General features: G+C 37.9%; 1 protein-coding gene across 1 annotated transcript; it reads left to right on the forward strand.

The window, feature by feature from the left end:
* The first annotated feature begins 43 nt into the window (after window positions 1-43).
* slc7a9 (solute carrier family 7 member 9) lies at window positions 44-14,867 on the forward strand. The gene is made up of 13 exons (XM_012868008.3): window positions 44-203; window positions 4,022-4,128; window positions 5,731-5,878; window positions 7,962-8,204; window positions 8,407-8,532; window positions 8,648-8,747; window positions 10,234-10,278; window positions 10,475-10,598; window positions 10,844-10,947; window positions 11,114-11,210; window positions 11,404-11,553; window positions 13,162-13,336; window positions 13,465-14,867. The coding sequence occupies exons 2-13, from the start codon at window positions 4,024-4,026 to the stop codon at window positions 13,524-13,526; spliced, it is 1,479 nt and encodes a 492-aa protein (XP_012723462.2). The 5' UTR covers window positions 44-203; window positions 4,022-4,023; the 3' UTR covers window positions 13,527-14,867.
* The last annotated feature ends 682 nt before the right edge of the window (window positions 14,868-15,549 follow it).

The following is a 15,549-nucleotide window of genomic DNA, read 5'->3' on the forward strand; positions in this document are numbered from 1 at the left end:
ACCAATCAGATTTAGGAACCTCCCACCAGAGGAGTGTGTTCAGTCTCATGGAGCCTCAGGTTTTCTCCCAGGTCAGACTTTCTTGCTGTCCTTCACCTAACTTGGCCAAGCATCATCTATTTGCTCTCATCACTGGCTCCAGGCGTTTGAAGAAGCTGCTGTGGACATTTATGGACACTCACCTGGCGGGTTTCAAACCATAAGTAAGTGAAAAAGTTACAGTCATTTGTCAGGCAGCACATTAGCAATGTAACTAATTCCTTTCTTTACTTGTGTACTAGTCAAACGCTTGTTTCATTATACATTAACACACTGTGGAGTTACATATTATCTTGTAGGGTGAGAAAAGTAAACATCTATATGGATTCTGGGATGTCTCTCCCAAAGTTTGTGTGACACAATCTTTATTTGTTGTTTTTTAGAACTTGCATGATGTAATCACAGATTTAAAGTAGCAAAATAAATGTAACAAACAATATATTTTAAATCTAAATTCCAAAGAGCACAGTGAGTGGAAAAATACTTTACATCCACAGTTAATAGTTTCTGTAATTATATATATATTCCAAAGAGCACTGTGAGAGGAAAGATACTTTACATCCACAGTTAATAGTTTCTGTAATTATAAATATCTATATATATATCTATATATATCTATCTATATATATATATAGATAGATATATATAATTTAGAACTGAGTTTAACTTCCGGCACACGTTGGTGCATCAACACTCCCACTAGACTCGGGGTGAGGTTTTAAAAAACAAGTTTTACAAACTACAAAATTAATTATCCAAAAATGTCCACAGATATTTACAGAAACATTTAGTTCATAGGAATCCAAATGTAGAATCTCAAAAACTTGATTGACTTTCACATAATCAGCTTGTGAAAGCACACGCCTTGTTTGGGTTCAACAAATCTTCCCTTAATATCAGCAAAACTGACTACACTATATCATGTTCTGGCCCAGTAAAGAATTTATCCCAAAACACAACTGGAGAATGTTGTGTTTTGGGGTAAATTGCTAAATGCTCCTTATTTATCAAATTGTAATCATAATGATTTTTTACACAGAAAGCTGTATTAAACACGCCACTTTGTCTTTTAAATTGGGACATTTTCCCCCCTGTAACTATATATAAAGCAGCATTTGGAATCACAACAGCAAAATTGTATGCTTTAACGCATTTCCAACTAACCTTAAAAAGAAAGTCAAACACTCCTTAGCTTATGTCTGAGTTTAACTATTCTACCAGAATAGTTTCTACTATCAGAATCTTCCTTGGCTTGTTGAGCAATTACCTTCAGAGCGCTTGTAAAATGTACAAGCTTGTTAACAAACTGTCATGAATCAGAAATAGAGGACCCTGAATTCAGCCAGACAAGCAAAGGTGGAAATAAAAAAGGTGATTTATTAACAGAGCAAAAAAAAACAGACAAAGCCAAAAATGACTCCAAGCCAATAAACAAGGACGCAGTGTCCAAAAACTCTTAACACAGTCCACAACCAATAACCTAAAATAAACTGGTCCAGAGTCAGGCTGGTCTAATAACAAAAAGGGCAGAACAGGTCAAATAATCCAAGCAAAAACTAACAGAATCAGGTTGGGGACAGGCAAACTATAAAACTGGCAGAATCTGACTTACCCCAGGCAGGAAGAAACACAATGATCGGACAGAGGCAGGTCTAAGTAGGAGAGTGAGTAGGTGAACAGAATGAAACAAATTAGGTGGTGGAGTTGATCAAAGGAGTGGAACTGAACTGACTAAATAACTGGCATGTGACAACAGGTTAAACTAAAACAGTTCAAGAACCAATCTGGAACACAAAATAAATGACAAGACCCAACCTAAGATGGAACTCAAACAGGACACAAGCTAAAATAGAAAAGAACCCAAAAACAGAAACTAAACTAAAGCAGGAACTCAAACTATGACACAAACTCGTCCATAAATGTTGTGATCTCATTCCAATCTGACCTGCTGTGCCCACTTTTACAGCCCGGAATAAAAAACGAAGTGCTGGGAAAAACAAAACAAAACAAAAGCAACTCAGAAAGTTATACAGTAGCTGCTTTGGTGTTTTGTGCAGAGGAAGGCAGATTAGGAAGGACATGGATGAGGAAGTAAAGAATGTTACATTCCATCTTCATTTTTTAGGAAACTGAAGTCAAAACTGTCAAATTTACCTAATGTGCAGGTAAAGTTCAAAAGCTTTTTGAGTTGTTTGGGGCCCCAATGTTTTTTTCTACTGTATCTAGTTATGTGTCGCTGTTGATAGTGGGTGTTCATTTGCTAACATATCACAACGATAACAGCTGATCTAACAGTGCTAGATTTCTTTTTGATTATTTGCTGTTCATTGTGTGGTATTTATCAAAATCCTTCAATAGCTTCCTTGGGCTTCAAGTCTTTGACAAAAGATTTAATGGATATGCATTCAATTGTATATCAGATACCAATGGGTGAATAAACTAAGAAAAAAATCTTTAGCTGTTACTCCTGAAATAAAGTTTGAACCTGAAATCAGAAGAAAAGCTTTTTGCCAGGCTTCCTGAAGATTGAGTCTCTTGAGAAAGCTTAACTTGTCCACTCCTTTGAGCCGATCCACAATAGTCAACATTAGAGTTGGTGGAGGTCAGATTCCCATCTTCTACAGGACCTCTATTCTAGTTAGAAATCTAGTAGTAAAAATCCACGTTAGTAGTGAACTAACAATAATTTTTGTTCTGGTGAACTTTTCATTATGTTTTTTTTTTCCTTCTTTTCTGCGTTTATCTGTTGGGTTATGCTCTAGTTAGCTGAAACTACATTTTACTGCTGGTTCTGGGGCATGTTATTTCTTGTAAACCTTATCTTGCCATGTGACTCGGGTGACAACAGTTGAGTAACTGTCAACGTAACTGGTGCTGAGATCAGATTTTTACATACGTTTTATAAAAACGCTGAAAACCATTTCTTTCACTGTCTGACATTAAATCAGAGTAAATCTTTTGTATTTTAGGTCAATTTCAATTACTAAACTATTTATATTTGCTAAAGGCAGAATAATGAGAATGTTTTTACTTCTTTAACAAAAAAAAATTATATATCCATATATCTATATCTATATATATATATATATTTATAGATATAGATACTGTATATATATATATATATATATATATATATATATATATATATATATAGATATAGATAGATAGATAGATAGATAGATAGATAGATAGATAGATAGATACTGTATATATATATATATATATATATATATATATATATATATATATATATATATATATATATATATATATATATATATATATAGTCTTTGGTAGAAGCATATTTTAAACTCTTTTTGGTGTTCTTCCACAGGATACTCAATGTAGATTTCTGGAAATTTGGCCCATTCCTCCTTACAGAACTGGTGTAGCTAAGTTCAGTTTTAGGCCACTTTTCTGACATGCACTGACATGAGAGCTTTGTAATGCTCACTCCAAACAATCAACTTTGTTGTCTTCAAGCCACTTTATAACTAACCTGCCAATATGCTTGGGGTTGCTGTCAATTTAAAAGACCCATTTGCGCTCAAGCTTCGATTTCCTGGCTGATATCTAAAGACATTGCTTCAACATTTACTCATAAATTTCTTTGTTCATCATGCTATCTTTTTGTGAAGTGCACCAGTCCCTCCTGCAGCTAAACACTCAATCAACATGATGGCACCATCCCCTGTTTCACAGTTGGGAGTGGTGTTCTCTGACTTGTAAACGTCTTCCAAACATAACAAGTTCTTCATTGCCCAACACTTCAGTTCAGTAAAACCACAGGATATGTCTTCAGAAATATCAAGAAAATCATAAAAAATGATTAAAAAAATCTCCCTTTGTCATTGTTTTGTCATTTGCTGTGAAAAAAAACAAAGGTTTAGTCTGACTCAGTGTCAGACAGTGAGAGTAGTTGTGTGTCTTTTCAGTCTCTGTGAATATCTGATTTCAGCTGCCTGTATGTTTTTCTACACAGAAATGGAAACAGGCAGCATCAACAAAGCCTCACAAAATGGCCGCAGCGACAAGACTGGCCACTCAGAAGAAAAGCGGCCTGAGAAGGCGACAATGCTTCAAAAAGATGTGAGTGTTGGTCTAAGTGGTGCTCTGAGAAAGGGGCTTAGTAGATGTTCACACAGCAGAATCCCATCATCTACCTTTTTGCAGTAAGGGGAGAGCGCGAGCTGCGTACCAGGCAGCACCACGACAAGTGTCTCCGCAAATTAACCCTGCCGTCGTCGACTCAGTGGGGCTGTCCCGGCTCTCTAAGCTCCCACAGCCCTGACACATTTTGTGGAAACGAGTGCTTCAGTGTAGCGTTTACTGAAGGAAAAGAAGAGAGGCATAAAAGCTGTTGTTTCGTTTGCGACTGACGTCAGAGGAATGTTCTACAAACACAACTTCCTGGTTTATTCCAAACCAAAAAAAAAAGCATTTTTAACAAAAAGTTACTGAAAGTGTTAAAGCACACCAAAACAAATTTAGCTACTGAGTGCCTGTACAACTATTTCTGTTGTTGGGCCCAACACGATGAGTCAGCTCCTTTGGCTGACATCCAGGGGTCTACCTACATTTAAATAAGGCACAGTAATGTATACTTTTGAAACCCTCTCACCATCAGGACAAACTGAAAAAAGCCAGTTGAAAAAGAGAAAAGTCTCACAGAACCAAGGAAACAACTCCCCTTGTCTTATGAAACCATTGGGACTGTAAAAAAAAAAGGCAACATTTTAATAACTTTTTCAGTATTTTCAAACGTAATTACTGGAAGTTTCATATGAGATTCTCGTCTGTCTTTTTTTTTTTATATGACCCCGAAATGATAACAGCTTTTTACAGATTGGAACAAGCAAGACCATATCTTTGATTTAACAGTCGCTGTGTTCTGCAGGTCAAACTGACCCTCTGGTTAGTTAAGAGAGAAACACGTTGCTGTTCAGCAGGTTATTTAGCATCAATATTTCGGATTGAAGAAAAAAATATTTTATTAAGGTCAGGCACAAGCTGTCCGAAACTTTATTCCCTATCTGAGACAAAGCTGATAGCGATTACTGACATCTTTTGGTATCACTTCTCTTTTTAGCGTTTGTTTCTGGGTGGGGGTGACTTTCTGATATCAGATGTCACCCTTACAATAAGTTCAGTCTGGAAATGACCTTGCAACTAAATATTGCACAGTCACCCACTGGTTAAACAATTGGCAACAACAGCGACTGAGCCACAAAGTGATGGGCCAATTAAAATCCCAGTGCTGGCCCACATTGGCCTAACTTTCTATATAGAGTCCGTAACTTAATGCGGCCTTGAGATCAACACAGAAACAGAGCAGAGAACCTTGAGAGTAGGCATTTCATGGCTGAACCGCTGTATTCTAACCTTACATTACCTAATTCAATGCAAAGTGTTGGATGCAGTGATGTAAAAAACACGTCAACACTGCACTCTGAAGCAATGGAGATTTGTTCTCTGAAATGACTTATCATGCTTCTCTATCTGGCAGTACAACATGGGTCTGCGTTTGGTGGTTTCCAAGAGAACGGCACTTGTCTGGTGGCATTGTGTCAAGAGTAAAGTTTGCATGATAATCTGTTTAAATACTTAAAGACACTAACATTAGTTTCCCAATAATAAGCTGGTGTATTCATAAATTAAATATCTAAATTTTTTCACTCTGTGTTTGCTCAGATTGGTCTGCTGAGTGGCATTTCCATGATTGTGGGGACAATGATTGGCTCAGGGATCTTCATTTCTCCTAAATCGGTGCTGCTGTACTCAGGAGATGTGGGTCCCTGCCTCCTCATCTGGACCGCCTGTGGAGTGTTGGCCACCCTAGGTGAGAGCAGCATTCAGAACGACGCATCACTTTATTCACCATCAGTTTCACCATCAGTCTTGACTTGTTGTAAACCATCCCATATAAAGTGTCTTGGGTTCAGGTAAATTCATTTTTTTTTTATTCAAACATTGCTAATAGTTCATTAGTCTGGGTGGGACAGTATTGTAGGTTGGCTGCAGAGGGAGGAGACTTAAATATGATTTGGTTTTCTGCTTACAGCTATTGTGAACACAACGTTTATGATTAGATTATTACATCAGACCAAAATAAAACAGTTTTAAAACAGAAATGTGGTCTTAGCGGATTAAATGTTTAATACTTGCTTAAAGGTTTTTTCAAAAGATACTTTTAATCTGACAAACTAGCCTCATGGAAACCCCATGATCTGTTTTGATATGGAATAAGAATGCATTTTGGGTTCATCCTATTTGTTATTTACTCGTCCCAAGTGTGAACTGAAGAAGAGTGAATGGGGAAAATGAATCAAATACTGTTTCACCAAAGTAGAGCTCTGTGCACACAAAAGCATCTAGGTTATTGCACCTTTTTTATTCTTATTTTTCCCCACAGTTGATTTTAATTGACCTGTACAGGATTTAAGTCACAATAAAGACTGAAAAGGTTGGGAAAGGATTCATCACAGTCTCAATTTGTCTCAGAAACCTGGCACTTTCTTTAAGAGGGTTTTAGAAGCGTTGTACAGCCGCTGCATAGAAAGAACTACAGCGGCTCTCTAACAGGCCACGGCTACTCAGAGTTGAAGGGAATCGGTAAAAAAAAATTATTTTAGAATAAGAACATGGTGCTACAATCGCCACGTGTCTCACCAAAAATGTGAAAACAGCTGATAAGAAGTTTACTACTTTGTAGCAGCGTCACAGAACCAGAAATGAATGAGTCATGACCAAGGTCCCAGCTCAGGCACTGACCTTGACCAAGCCAATATCAAAGCCACAGGCTTAGTGGCCTCTTCTTGACCCGTTTTCTTGGCTTCTTTGATCAAAAGTCCCTCACATAGAAGCAGAAGGGACACTAGTATTGTGGAATGAAATAAGCTGTATCCTAAGACTTCTCCAGTCTTAGCCCTTCCCCTTAACATATCCTCATCCTCTTGTTTGCAAATCTGAGTTTTTACCAACTCTTAAATGTTCTCATCTGTGTAGATACTTTAATAGTAAATATAGGTTGTTTTGGGTCAAAGTTGTCAAAAAGATAACTCTCCCGTTACCAATGATGTAACATCCAATGAAACAGCCTTCTTGTGTTTCCTTTTAACATCTTTTAATACTAGATGAAGGGATCAGGAATCGAGTTTTATGTCTTTCTGGTTTTTCGGAACATGTAAACTCTGCCATCTTCACTTGCAAATAATCACACGGCCTCTTCCTGCAAAGAATCCAGTTCAATTCTTGAAATTTGGAGTTTTTGAAAACCATCTCACTTTATCTTTTGGGTACTTTGATTGAGCGATGACTTTCAGAGTGTGACACACCTCATTGTTAAATGCACTTAAAGCACGAGGAGGCATGAGTTAAATATCCAGTAAAGTCTTGCAGCGTTGCTTCTGTTTTTAATAAACATGCTGCATGACTGTTGTTGTTACTGTTGCTGGTGAATCGCAGCATCCCATCCCGCAACACGCCATCCCGCAACACCCCTCCCATCCAATAAAATAAATTTGTTAAGATAGTCTGATCTAAAATATACAATAGTTAAACCACTGAGACGATGTGTTTTGACTTGTGATTGTTTTATGGCCATTATAAAATGTAATCATTCCCGGAAATTTGTGGTTCTTGAATATAAGGACTTTGTCCTTGCATGTCAGGGTGGTAAATGTTAATGTGTATGTGGGCAACATAAAAAAAAAATGGGGAAAGCAGCTGGATAATCATCACCAGGAAACAGAAATGTGGCTCCTTTGCCACTGAATGCTATATGAGATGGAAGTTATTGATCAATTTTACCTTTAAGGATGACTGCTCTAAACAAAATCATTGACAAAGTCCTTTTCAAGTTTTTCACAACAGATGATTTGAAGTCTCCTCTTTTTTTCTGTCATTCTGTGTTTACTACTCAGGAGCCCTTTGCTACGCAGAACTTGGTACCATGATCACCAAATCGGGGGCAGAGTACTCCTATTTAATGGAGGCCTTTGGCTCCCTCGTGGCCTACCTTTACTCTTGGACCACGGTTATGGTGCTGAAGCCCTCTTCCTTCGCAATCATCACTCTTAGCTTTGCAGAATATACCTCTGCTCCGTTTTACCCTGACTGCACCCCTCCTCTTGTGGTTATCAAGTGTTTGTCAGCAGTTGCTATAGGTAAGGATAGGTAACACAAATCTATAAATTTGGTTCTTATTGACGTTACTGATGATTTGATCCATGCTTATTTAATTAATCGGTTCAGATTTCGGGGAAATTTCACAAAAAAGGCCTTCATAGATGGATAAAACAGCAAATTATCTTTTAACGCAGCTGCTCTTTGAGATAATGTTAATGTTTGCTGATTTTTTTTTTCCAGTCATAATCACTGGCGTCAACTGTCTGAGCGTCAAACTAGCAAGCTATGTGCAGAACTTTTTTACAGCTGCCAAGCTCATGATCATCATCATCATTGTGGTGGCTGGGATCGTCCTGATGGCTCAAGGTGGGCCCTCTCACTCTTTTCATTCTTATCTTCTTGGTTTACAACTTAAGCACATTTCCATTTGATGATGTAACGTTGAATGCTCAATCCTCCGTTTTTATATTCTTGTGTGCAGGAAAAACGGAGAACTTGTCAAATGCCTTTGAAGGCTCAGCCACGTCTTTCGGGGCAATTGGACTTGCTTTTTATAATGGGCTTTGGGCTTATGATGGATGGTAACAGTCAACATTTTTTTTTTCCATTTCGTACCAGATTTGATTGCTAAACGAATCTATATTTATGTATGAAAATAACCAGTGTTATTCAGTCTTATCGAATAATGAAGCCATTCAAGGGAACAATTGTGTCAGACAGTCAAAGAAGAGAGGAGATTCTGCATATGTATCAAAATTTGGATTTATCTGTTAATCACATCAGTTAGATATAATCACAGGCTGTTGTTATTTTTATTCACACTCTATTTCCCAATGAATTAACCAGGCAAAAAGAGCACAAAAACAAGAAGAAGCAAAGACAAAAACACAATTTAGCTAATGATTATACTTTCCTACAGTTTAAATTAGGGGTGGGGGGATAGGGTCTATCACAGTCTATGACAGTCTTTCATAGGGCAATACAATGTTGTAAAAATGGTTTAATCATGAAATCAATGTTTAAAATATAGTTTGGGCTGATTAAAGTTTAACTTTTATCTTTGACGTTTAAAGGGTTGTCATGCTAATTTACTCACATAAATACATCAATTATTATTTCATAATCGCTTAAGGAAATTCTGGGTTGTCATAGCAGCTGGCCAGATAAAAACAAATTCGGAAAGACAGAAACAAAGTTGTGCGCAAACAATAATGTGGAATAGGAGGTCGTTCTGGACAACTGCAAGAAACCAGTAAAGGTAATTCAGAGGTCCTGTTTGAGAACAGTTAATTGGTTGTGAAAGTTTGGATCTGGGTGTTTTTGTAGTCGCCACAATTTTCCCATTCTGCGTAAGAAGACCTCACTTCCTTCTCAGTGAGTTATAGTGCTTTCAATTGGTTTATTGTTGTATTGAATGATTAATCGAAAACTCTTAAAAGGGTTAGAAAGTTATGGCCCTATTCCTTCTGTAGATGAGTGAACCTGATCTTTGAACTACATGCAATTACTTCCCAACATGCAACTAAAGGAAGGGTTTGTTAACCCTTCCTAAAATGACTTTGTGTGGCCACTTTATGGTGTCAGAGAGTGTTGTGCATCCTACCTTTGATGATGAAAGCGACGATGAGGATTTGTCACATTGGTGACTATGACTTATTGGCCTGTTGGGATAGGGCTCCACCAGGTCGTTGTAGCTCTTTGGGTGTTACAGAGATAGTTTAGATGGGTAAAGACAGCCCATGGAGCACAAAATCCTACATTTAAATGCAAATAACCATCTGATAAAAAAGAGTGACAGCAGTGTAAATATCAGTTTAAGCTGTTAACTTGGAACCAATTGGCATTTCCTGAAACTCATGCTGCTTAGGGACCTGTTTGCTAAGCTCTTACAAAACTATCCAAACTCTTCTTTTAAACATGTCCATTGATCTGGATTTAATATCATTTTATCCGCTAATCGTTTCGCATAATCTGTGAACCTGAGTTTTTATCGATTCTAGAGCAAATATCAATGTTTTATTGATTCTAGAGCAAACAACCTTTTTTTTTCTCGCACTCTTGCCTCAGGAATCAACTGAATTTCATCACTGAGGAGCTGAAAAACCCATACAGGTAAAATATCCACCTCTAATCTTTTGTTTGAGAAACATAAATGCTTGTTCCATACACTAGTTTATCACACTATTTTATGTATTGTGCTTGTGATTTGGAGACACTGGGCAACATCTTGTATACATCATGATCTTCTAAGTTTGAACACCTCGCGTAAAATCCCCTCTAATATCCTTTTTTTCTCAATTTGCCGCAGGAATTTGCCTCTGGCCATTATCATTGGGATCCCTTTGGTTACTGTGTGCTATGTTATGGTCAACATCGCTTACTTTACTGTGATGACCCCCTCTGAATTGCTGTCATCTCCAGCTGTTGCTGTGGTAAGGACAGTCCTTAGTGAAGCAAAAAAAGCTACACGACTTTGAAAAAACAAAAACGTAAAGACTTATTAGTATGGCATAAATATTAATAGACTTTAATGGGAAAATTTTAAAATGACCCAATTACCATATATAACTCAGGATATTTGATTTGTCCCGGCTTTTTAGATCTTTTGATTAAACCTGATTAATTTCCCATTTGTTTAACCCCTGAGGGATTTTTTTTTTGTTCTCTCTCTCTTTAGACTTTTGGAGACAGGGTCCTTTACCCTATGGCATGGATCGTTCCTCTGTTTGTTGCCTTCTCAACATTTGGTTCTGCCAACGGAAGCTGCTTCACTGCTGGCAGGTAAAACAGACACCCAGATTTCTGATTATTTCTGGCTGCACATGTGGAGCTAAATCCTATTAAAATCAGTGTCTCCTGTTTAATAAAGTCATGCTTATAGGTGGAACAACCTTAAATGTATAATCCTGTAGAATATCATCTCCCATTCTTCTTTTTCTTCCCCCAGACTGTCCTATGTAGCCGGCAGGGAGGGTCACATGGTGAAGATCTTATCCTATATTAGTTTGAAACGCTACACTCCTTTGCCTGCTCTCTTATTCAACGTGAGTCTTGAACATATATTGTTTTGAGTTCCTTTATATTACTTGATATGGTCCAACTTTGGTTTTTAATGTTTTGACTGCGAGAACTTACATTGTCGCTTACTATAAATGAGCAGAAACTCCTTTTGGCAAAGACGTACTTATTTGTTTAAGTAATCAAGATATTTAAGTGTTTTCTTGCTTTCTGTTGTAGGGTATTTTGGCAATATTCTACATTATCCCAGCGGACATCAACACCCTCATAAACTACTTCAGTTTTGCCCAGTGGGCCTTTTATGGCCTGACAGCAATGGCTCTGATTGTCATGCGTTTCACTCGGAAAGAGCTGGACAGGCCTGTGAAGGTGAGGCTTGCTTAAGGCTTTTAATCAGATTTAAGTTGTTTATTTTAAGAACCACAGCTAAGAGTGTATAACGATGAACAGTGACCTCCAAAAGTATTGATTTCATGAACTGAAATTGTCCCAACCCCCCTCCCCCCTCAAATTCCATTGTATTTTATTAAGAATGTACAGTATGTGACATACAAACACAAAGAGCATATAATGATACATTGATTTCAAATCTTTTCTGAAAGTAATAATCGATAAAGCGTGGCTTGTACAAATGTTTGGCCCCATGGAGTCAATACCTTGTAGAACCTGCTTTCACTGCAGCAGCTGCAGGTCTTTTGTGGAATGACTCAATCAGGCTTACACATCTGGAGGCTATAATTTCCCTTCTTTAAAGTTAGCGTAAACTGGGTAGCACTGAAGGCAGGGGAAAAAAAACATTTTCACCTATAACCACAAATTGGATGTAGGTTAAACGATTCTAACACGTGAATATGTTTTCATCTCAACGATCCCATCATAGCTCTGTATTTAGGATTGGTGTGGATAAGGTGAACCTCTGCCTCAGCCTCAAGCCTTTTACAGCCTCTATTAGGTCATCTTCAGTAGTTAGCTCTATCCATCTTCTCATTGACTCTGACCAGCTTCAGTGCCCCTGCTGAAGAGAAGTATTGCAACAACACAATGTAGTCTACACTATCTGGCATGGTGGGGACAGTGTGTTCAGGGTTGTTTCTTTTAATACACATATGATTTTGTATATATATACCAAATACTTTATTCAACTTGTTTGCTGTTGCTTCCCCAAGCATGTCTGTAAAGGGGACTTCTAATGGTTTTCTTCCAATAATGGCTTGCTAATTCCAGATTGGTGGGGTGCACAACCAATTGTCCTGTGGGACATGTTCTCACACCTGAGCAGCAGGATCTCTGCAGCTCCTGTAGACTTACCACGTGTAACTTAATGGCTTCCCTGATTAATGCTCTCCCTGCCAGGCCTGTTAGTTTAGGTCGACAGCCATGTCTTCGTCGTGCAGTAGCTCTTCCATTTTGCAACATGAATTGAGCAGTGGTCTGAAAACTGATCAATGCTTCATGTATTGATTTATGACCTAATGCATGCCTCATACTTCTCCACGACCTCAACCTTTACTCTGACCTCTCTGCCGTGTTCCTTGGTCTTCATGATGCTGATTGTTCACAAACGTTCTCTAACAAAGCAAATCAATCATACTTAGATTAAATTACACACATTTTGACCAATTTACCAAATAGGTGATATCTTGAGGCAGAGTTTATTTAGAGGTTCCAGAGTAATGTGGGCTGTACAAAATCACATGCCACATTTTTCACTTTTTTTTTTATTTGAATTCTGAAACCTTTTAAAACCATGAATCCTTTTGCATACAATTATTCTATATTTTAAATATGTCAACCTTTAAAAATCCCAATAACGTCTATTTAAGGTTAATGTTTGGAATGTGACACAATGTAAAAAAAATAAAATTGAGGGGGCAAAGTTAGCAGTTTTTTTGTTTGTTTTGTCTTGTTAATTTCATCAATAACAATTTTGTGTGGAAAAATATAAAATAACCTCTGTATTTGTTCCACTGTGTGAAGGTGCCAATCGTCATAGCAGGCGTCGTAGCCCTGGTGTCCTGCTACCTCGTCTTGGCCCCCATTATCGATAAGCCTGAGTGGGAGTACCTTTACTGCACCATCTTCATCTTTGGTGGACTCATCCTTTACTTTCCATTGGTCTACTGGAAAGCAAAATGGGCACGCAAAATCATGAGTATGCTCCCATGATTTGTCAACAGATTTTCTGTAGAGATTAAATGCAGAACTCACAGAGTATAAGGCAGATATCAAGCAGAAGATAATGTTTTTGATCTGAATACTGATTTTATACCTGATCCACAGGGCCCATCACTATGCATCTGCAGCTGCTAATGGAGGTAGCTCCACCAGAGAAAATCGAATAAGAAGGGACAACCGGTTCCGCTGAGTCCTGGAGATCGCCTGCTGCTTTTTGGAAACGGTCGGAAAGACGTTTTGGGGCTCAGAAATAATCACTGTCAAAAACCAGAACATGCTACTTTTGAAAAGCTATCCCTATATTAGGGAGAATGAGTTAGGATTGTTTTAAAAATCATGATCAGGATTGAAAATTATGTATGGGTTTGTCTTACAAATCGATGCATAGGGTTGATTAAAACTAGGCGACTGGAGTAAAGCATTGTAGTCCTGGGCCATGGTTACCGTCATGTCACGTGCATGTTGTACCACACGGAACGGTGCAGGAGCACACTGCCTCTTCACCACAGCTTGTCACCACGGACTGGGGTCCTGCAACCTCACACCGATGCAGATAAACATACGTTTCACCAGTTTCGGAATGAAAATTGGGTGCATGGTTATCCATGGACATGTTCCATGCAGCCACATCTCTCCGAATGATAGATTACAGCATAATATATTGGAGTTATTTTTTTCCTGCGTGTGTGGAAGTAAACACCTCTTGCATTAAACACCCTAATATTTGCAACCTGAGTTCAAAATCAGAATAAAAATATCTGCTAAATCCCTGTCCATGCACGGATCATGTCAGTAAAGGGACACCATGAAAAGTTATTAAAATGCATTAAAGTACGAGGCGCATGAGGGCTGTGCCATTGATCCTGCAGGATGTGGTTATTCTCTTTTTGGTGCAAATGGAATCATTGGAGTCAATCATCTCCAGCTGTTTATTAAAGGTTTCAATCTTTTCTAACTAAAATATGCTGTGATAATGCTGCTATAGCTGCATCTCTTTTTTTTTACTGAATTGAAATTAATAAAATGTATTGGCAGTTTAGCAAAGTAAGCTATGAGAATACAATATATTTTATATAATCTAGGTTTTGTGCTTTTTTTGTCCTAATATTTAATAAATTGATTTTAAAGATGCCTTTGTGTCTCCTCTAGGAAACATTTTGTAATTAGTATTTTAGAATAGAATAGAACTACCTTTATTGTCCCACATTGGGGAATTTTGGGTGTGACAGTGGCAAAACTTTGTGTAATCTTGGAAAGCTATTTTTCCCTTAGCAAAATCAATTGCAATGATAATAATAAACTTGTCTAAACATCACTGTGGATTTTCAAGCTATGACTCTCAATATTTTGACACATTCGTCCTAGCCAAGAGCATTTTGTAAGGCAAGTCCACCAGATGTCAGTGTAACACCACTTTATTGCTCTGTACTGTGGTCTTCACTTTTTAGTAGTCAATTTCTGTTTCATGTATATCTGTATAAAATAAAGCGCAGATGTAGTTGGTTGTTCTTTTTGCTAACTCGTATTGTTATTTTTTAATTATCATAACGTGTCAATGTGGCATTATGAGCTCATTCTAACATGCATTGTTAGGCATCACTGTGAAATGCAGGTAAATGAGGGGCATTGATCGAAGACTCCTCTAGAAAATCGACTGGGCCCTTATTGCTGTCTAGTGGCATTCAACGCAATCTCACAGGTGGGATGCTTGGGTTTAGACCTGCAGGTTGTTCAGAATCAAGGCCAGAAGGTGTGTGGTGTAGACAGTCGCAGCTTCAAACAAATAGGTCGCACCTGGCAGTAGGAGCGGCATGCTGCTTGGTGAGCCTGCTATTATTATTTTTCTTTAATTATGTGGCACTTTTGTGTGGAAGGTGAAATCAATGTACGTTTTCTCAGTTCAGAGATGAGCCGTTGAGGTCTCGCTCAAAATTCACTTTGCAAGCCGGTACAGTAACATAATGCAGCTTATTTCCATTTTACAAATTTCAAGTTGTGTTGGAAAATTTTGCATCGTTTAAAGTTGAGCCGTTACATTCTGTTTCATCATCCTTTTATGGCTTTTGAAACCGAGGCTGTAAGAAACAACATTTTTCATTTTAGTAGCGAGTAAAAAAAAAAAAAAAAAAAGTGTGTCTGTGTAACTGTGTGTGTAAAAGGGGTGGGGGCTGGGGTTTGTGTGTGTGTGTG

This window comes from Fundulus heteroclitus, chromosome 4 (assembly GCF_011125445.2).
Source record: "Fundulus heteroclitus isolate FHET01 chromosome 4, MU-UCD_Fhet_4.1, whole genome shotgun sequence".
Lineage (NCBI taxonomy): Eukaryota > Metazoa > Chordata > Actinopteri > Cyprinodontiformes > Fundulidae > Fundulus > Fundulus heteroclitus.

Coding starts and splice junctions, on each gene's coding strand:
- slc7a9 (XM_012868008.3), top strand. CDS start 4,024: ATGGAAACAGGCAGCATCAACAAAGCCTCACAAAATGGCCGCAGCGAC. Junction 8,748..10,233: donor CTTTGGGCTTATGATGGATG/GTAACAGTCAAC, acceptor CTCTTGCCTCAG/GAATCAACTGAATTTCATCA. Junction 10,948..11,113: donor AGCTGCTTCACTGCTGGCAG/GTAAAACAGACA, acceptor TTCTTCCCCCAG/ACTGTCCTATGTAGCCGGCA.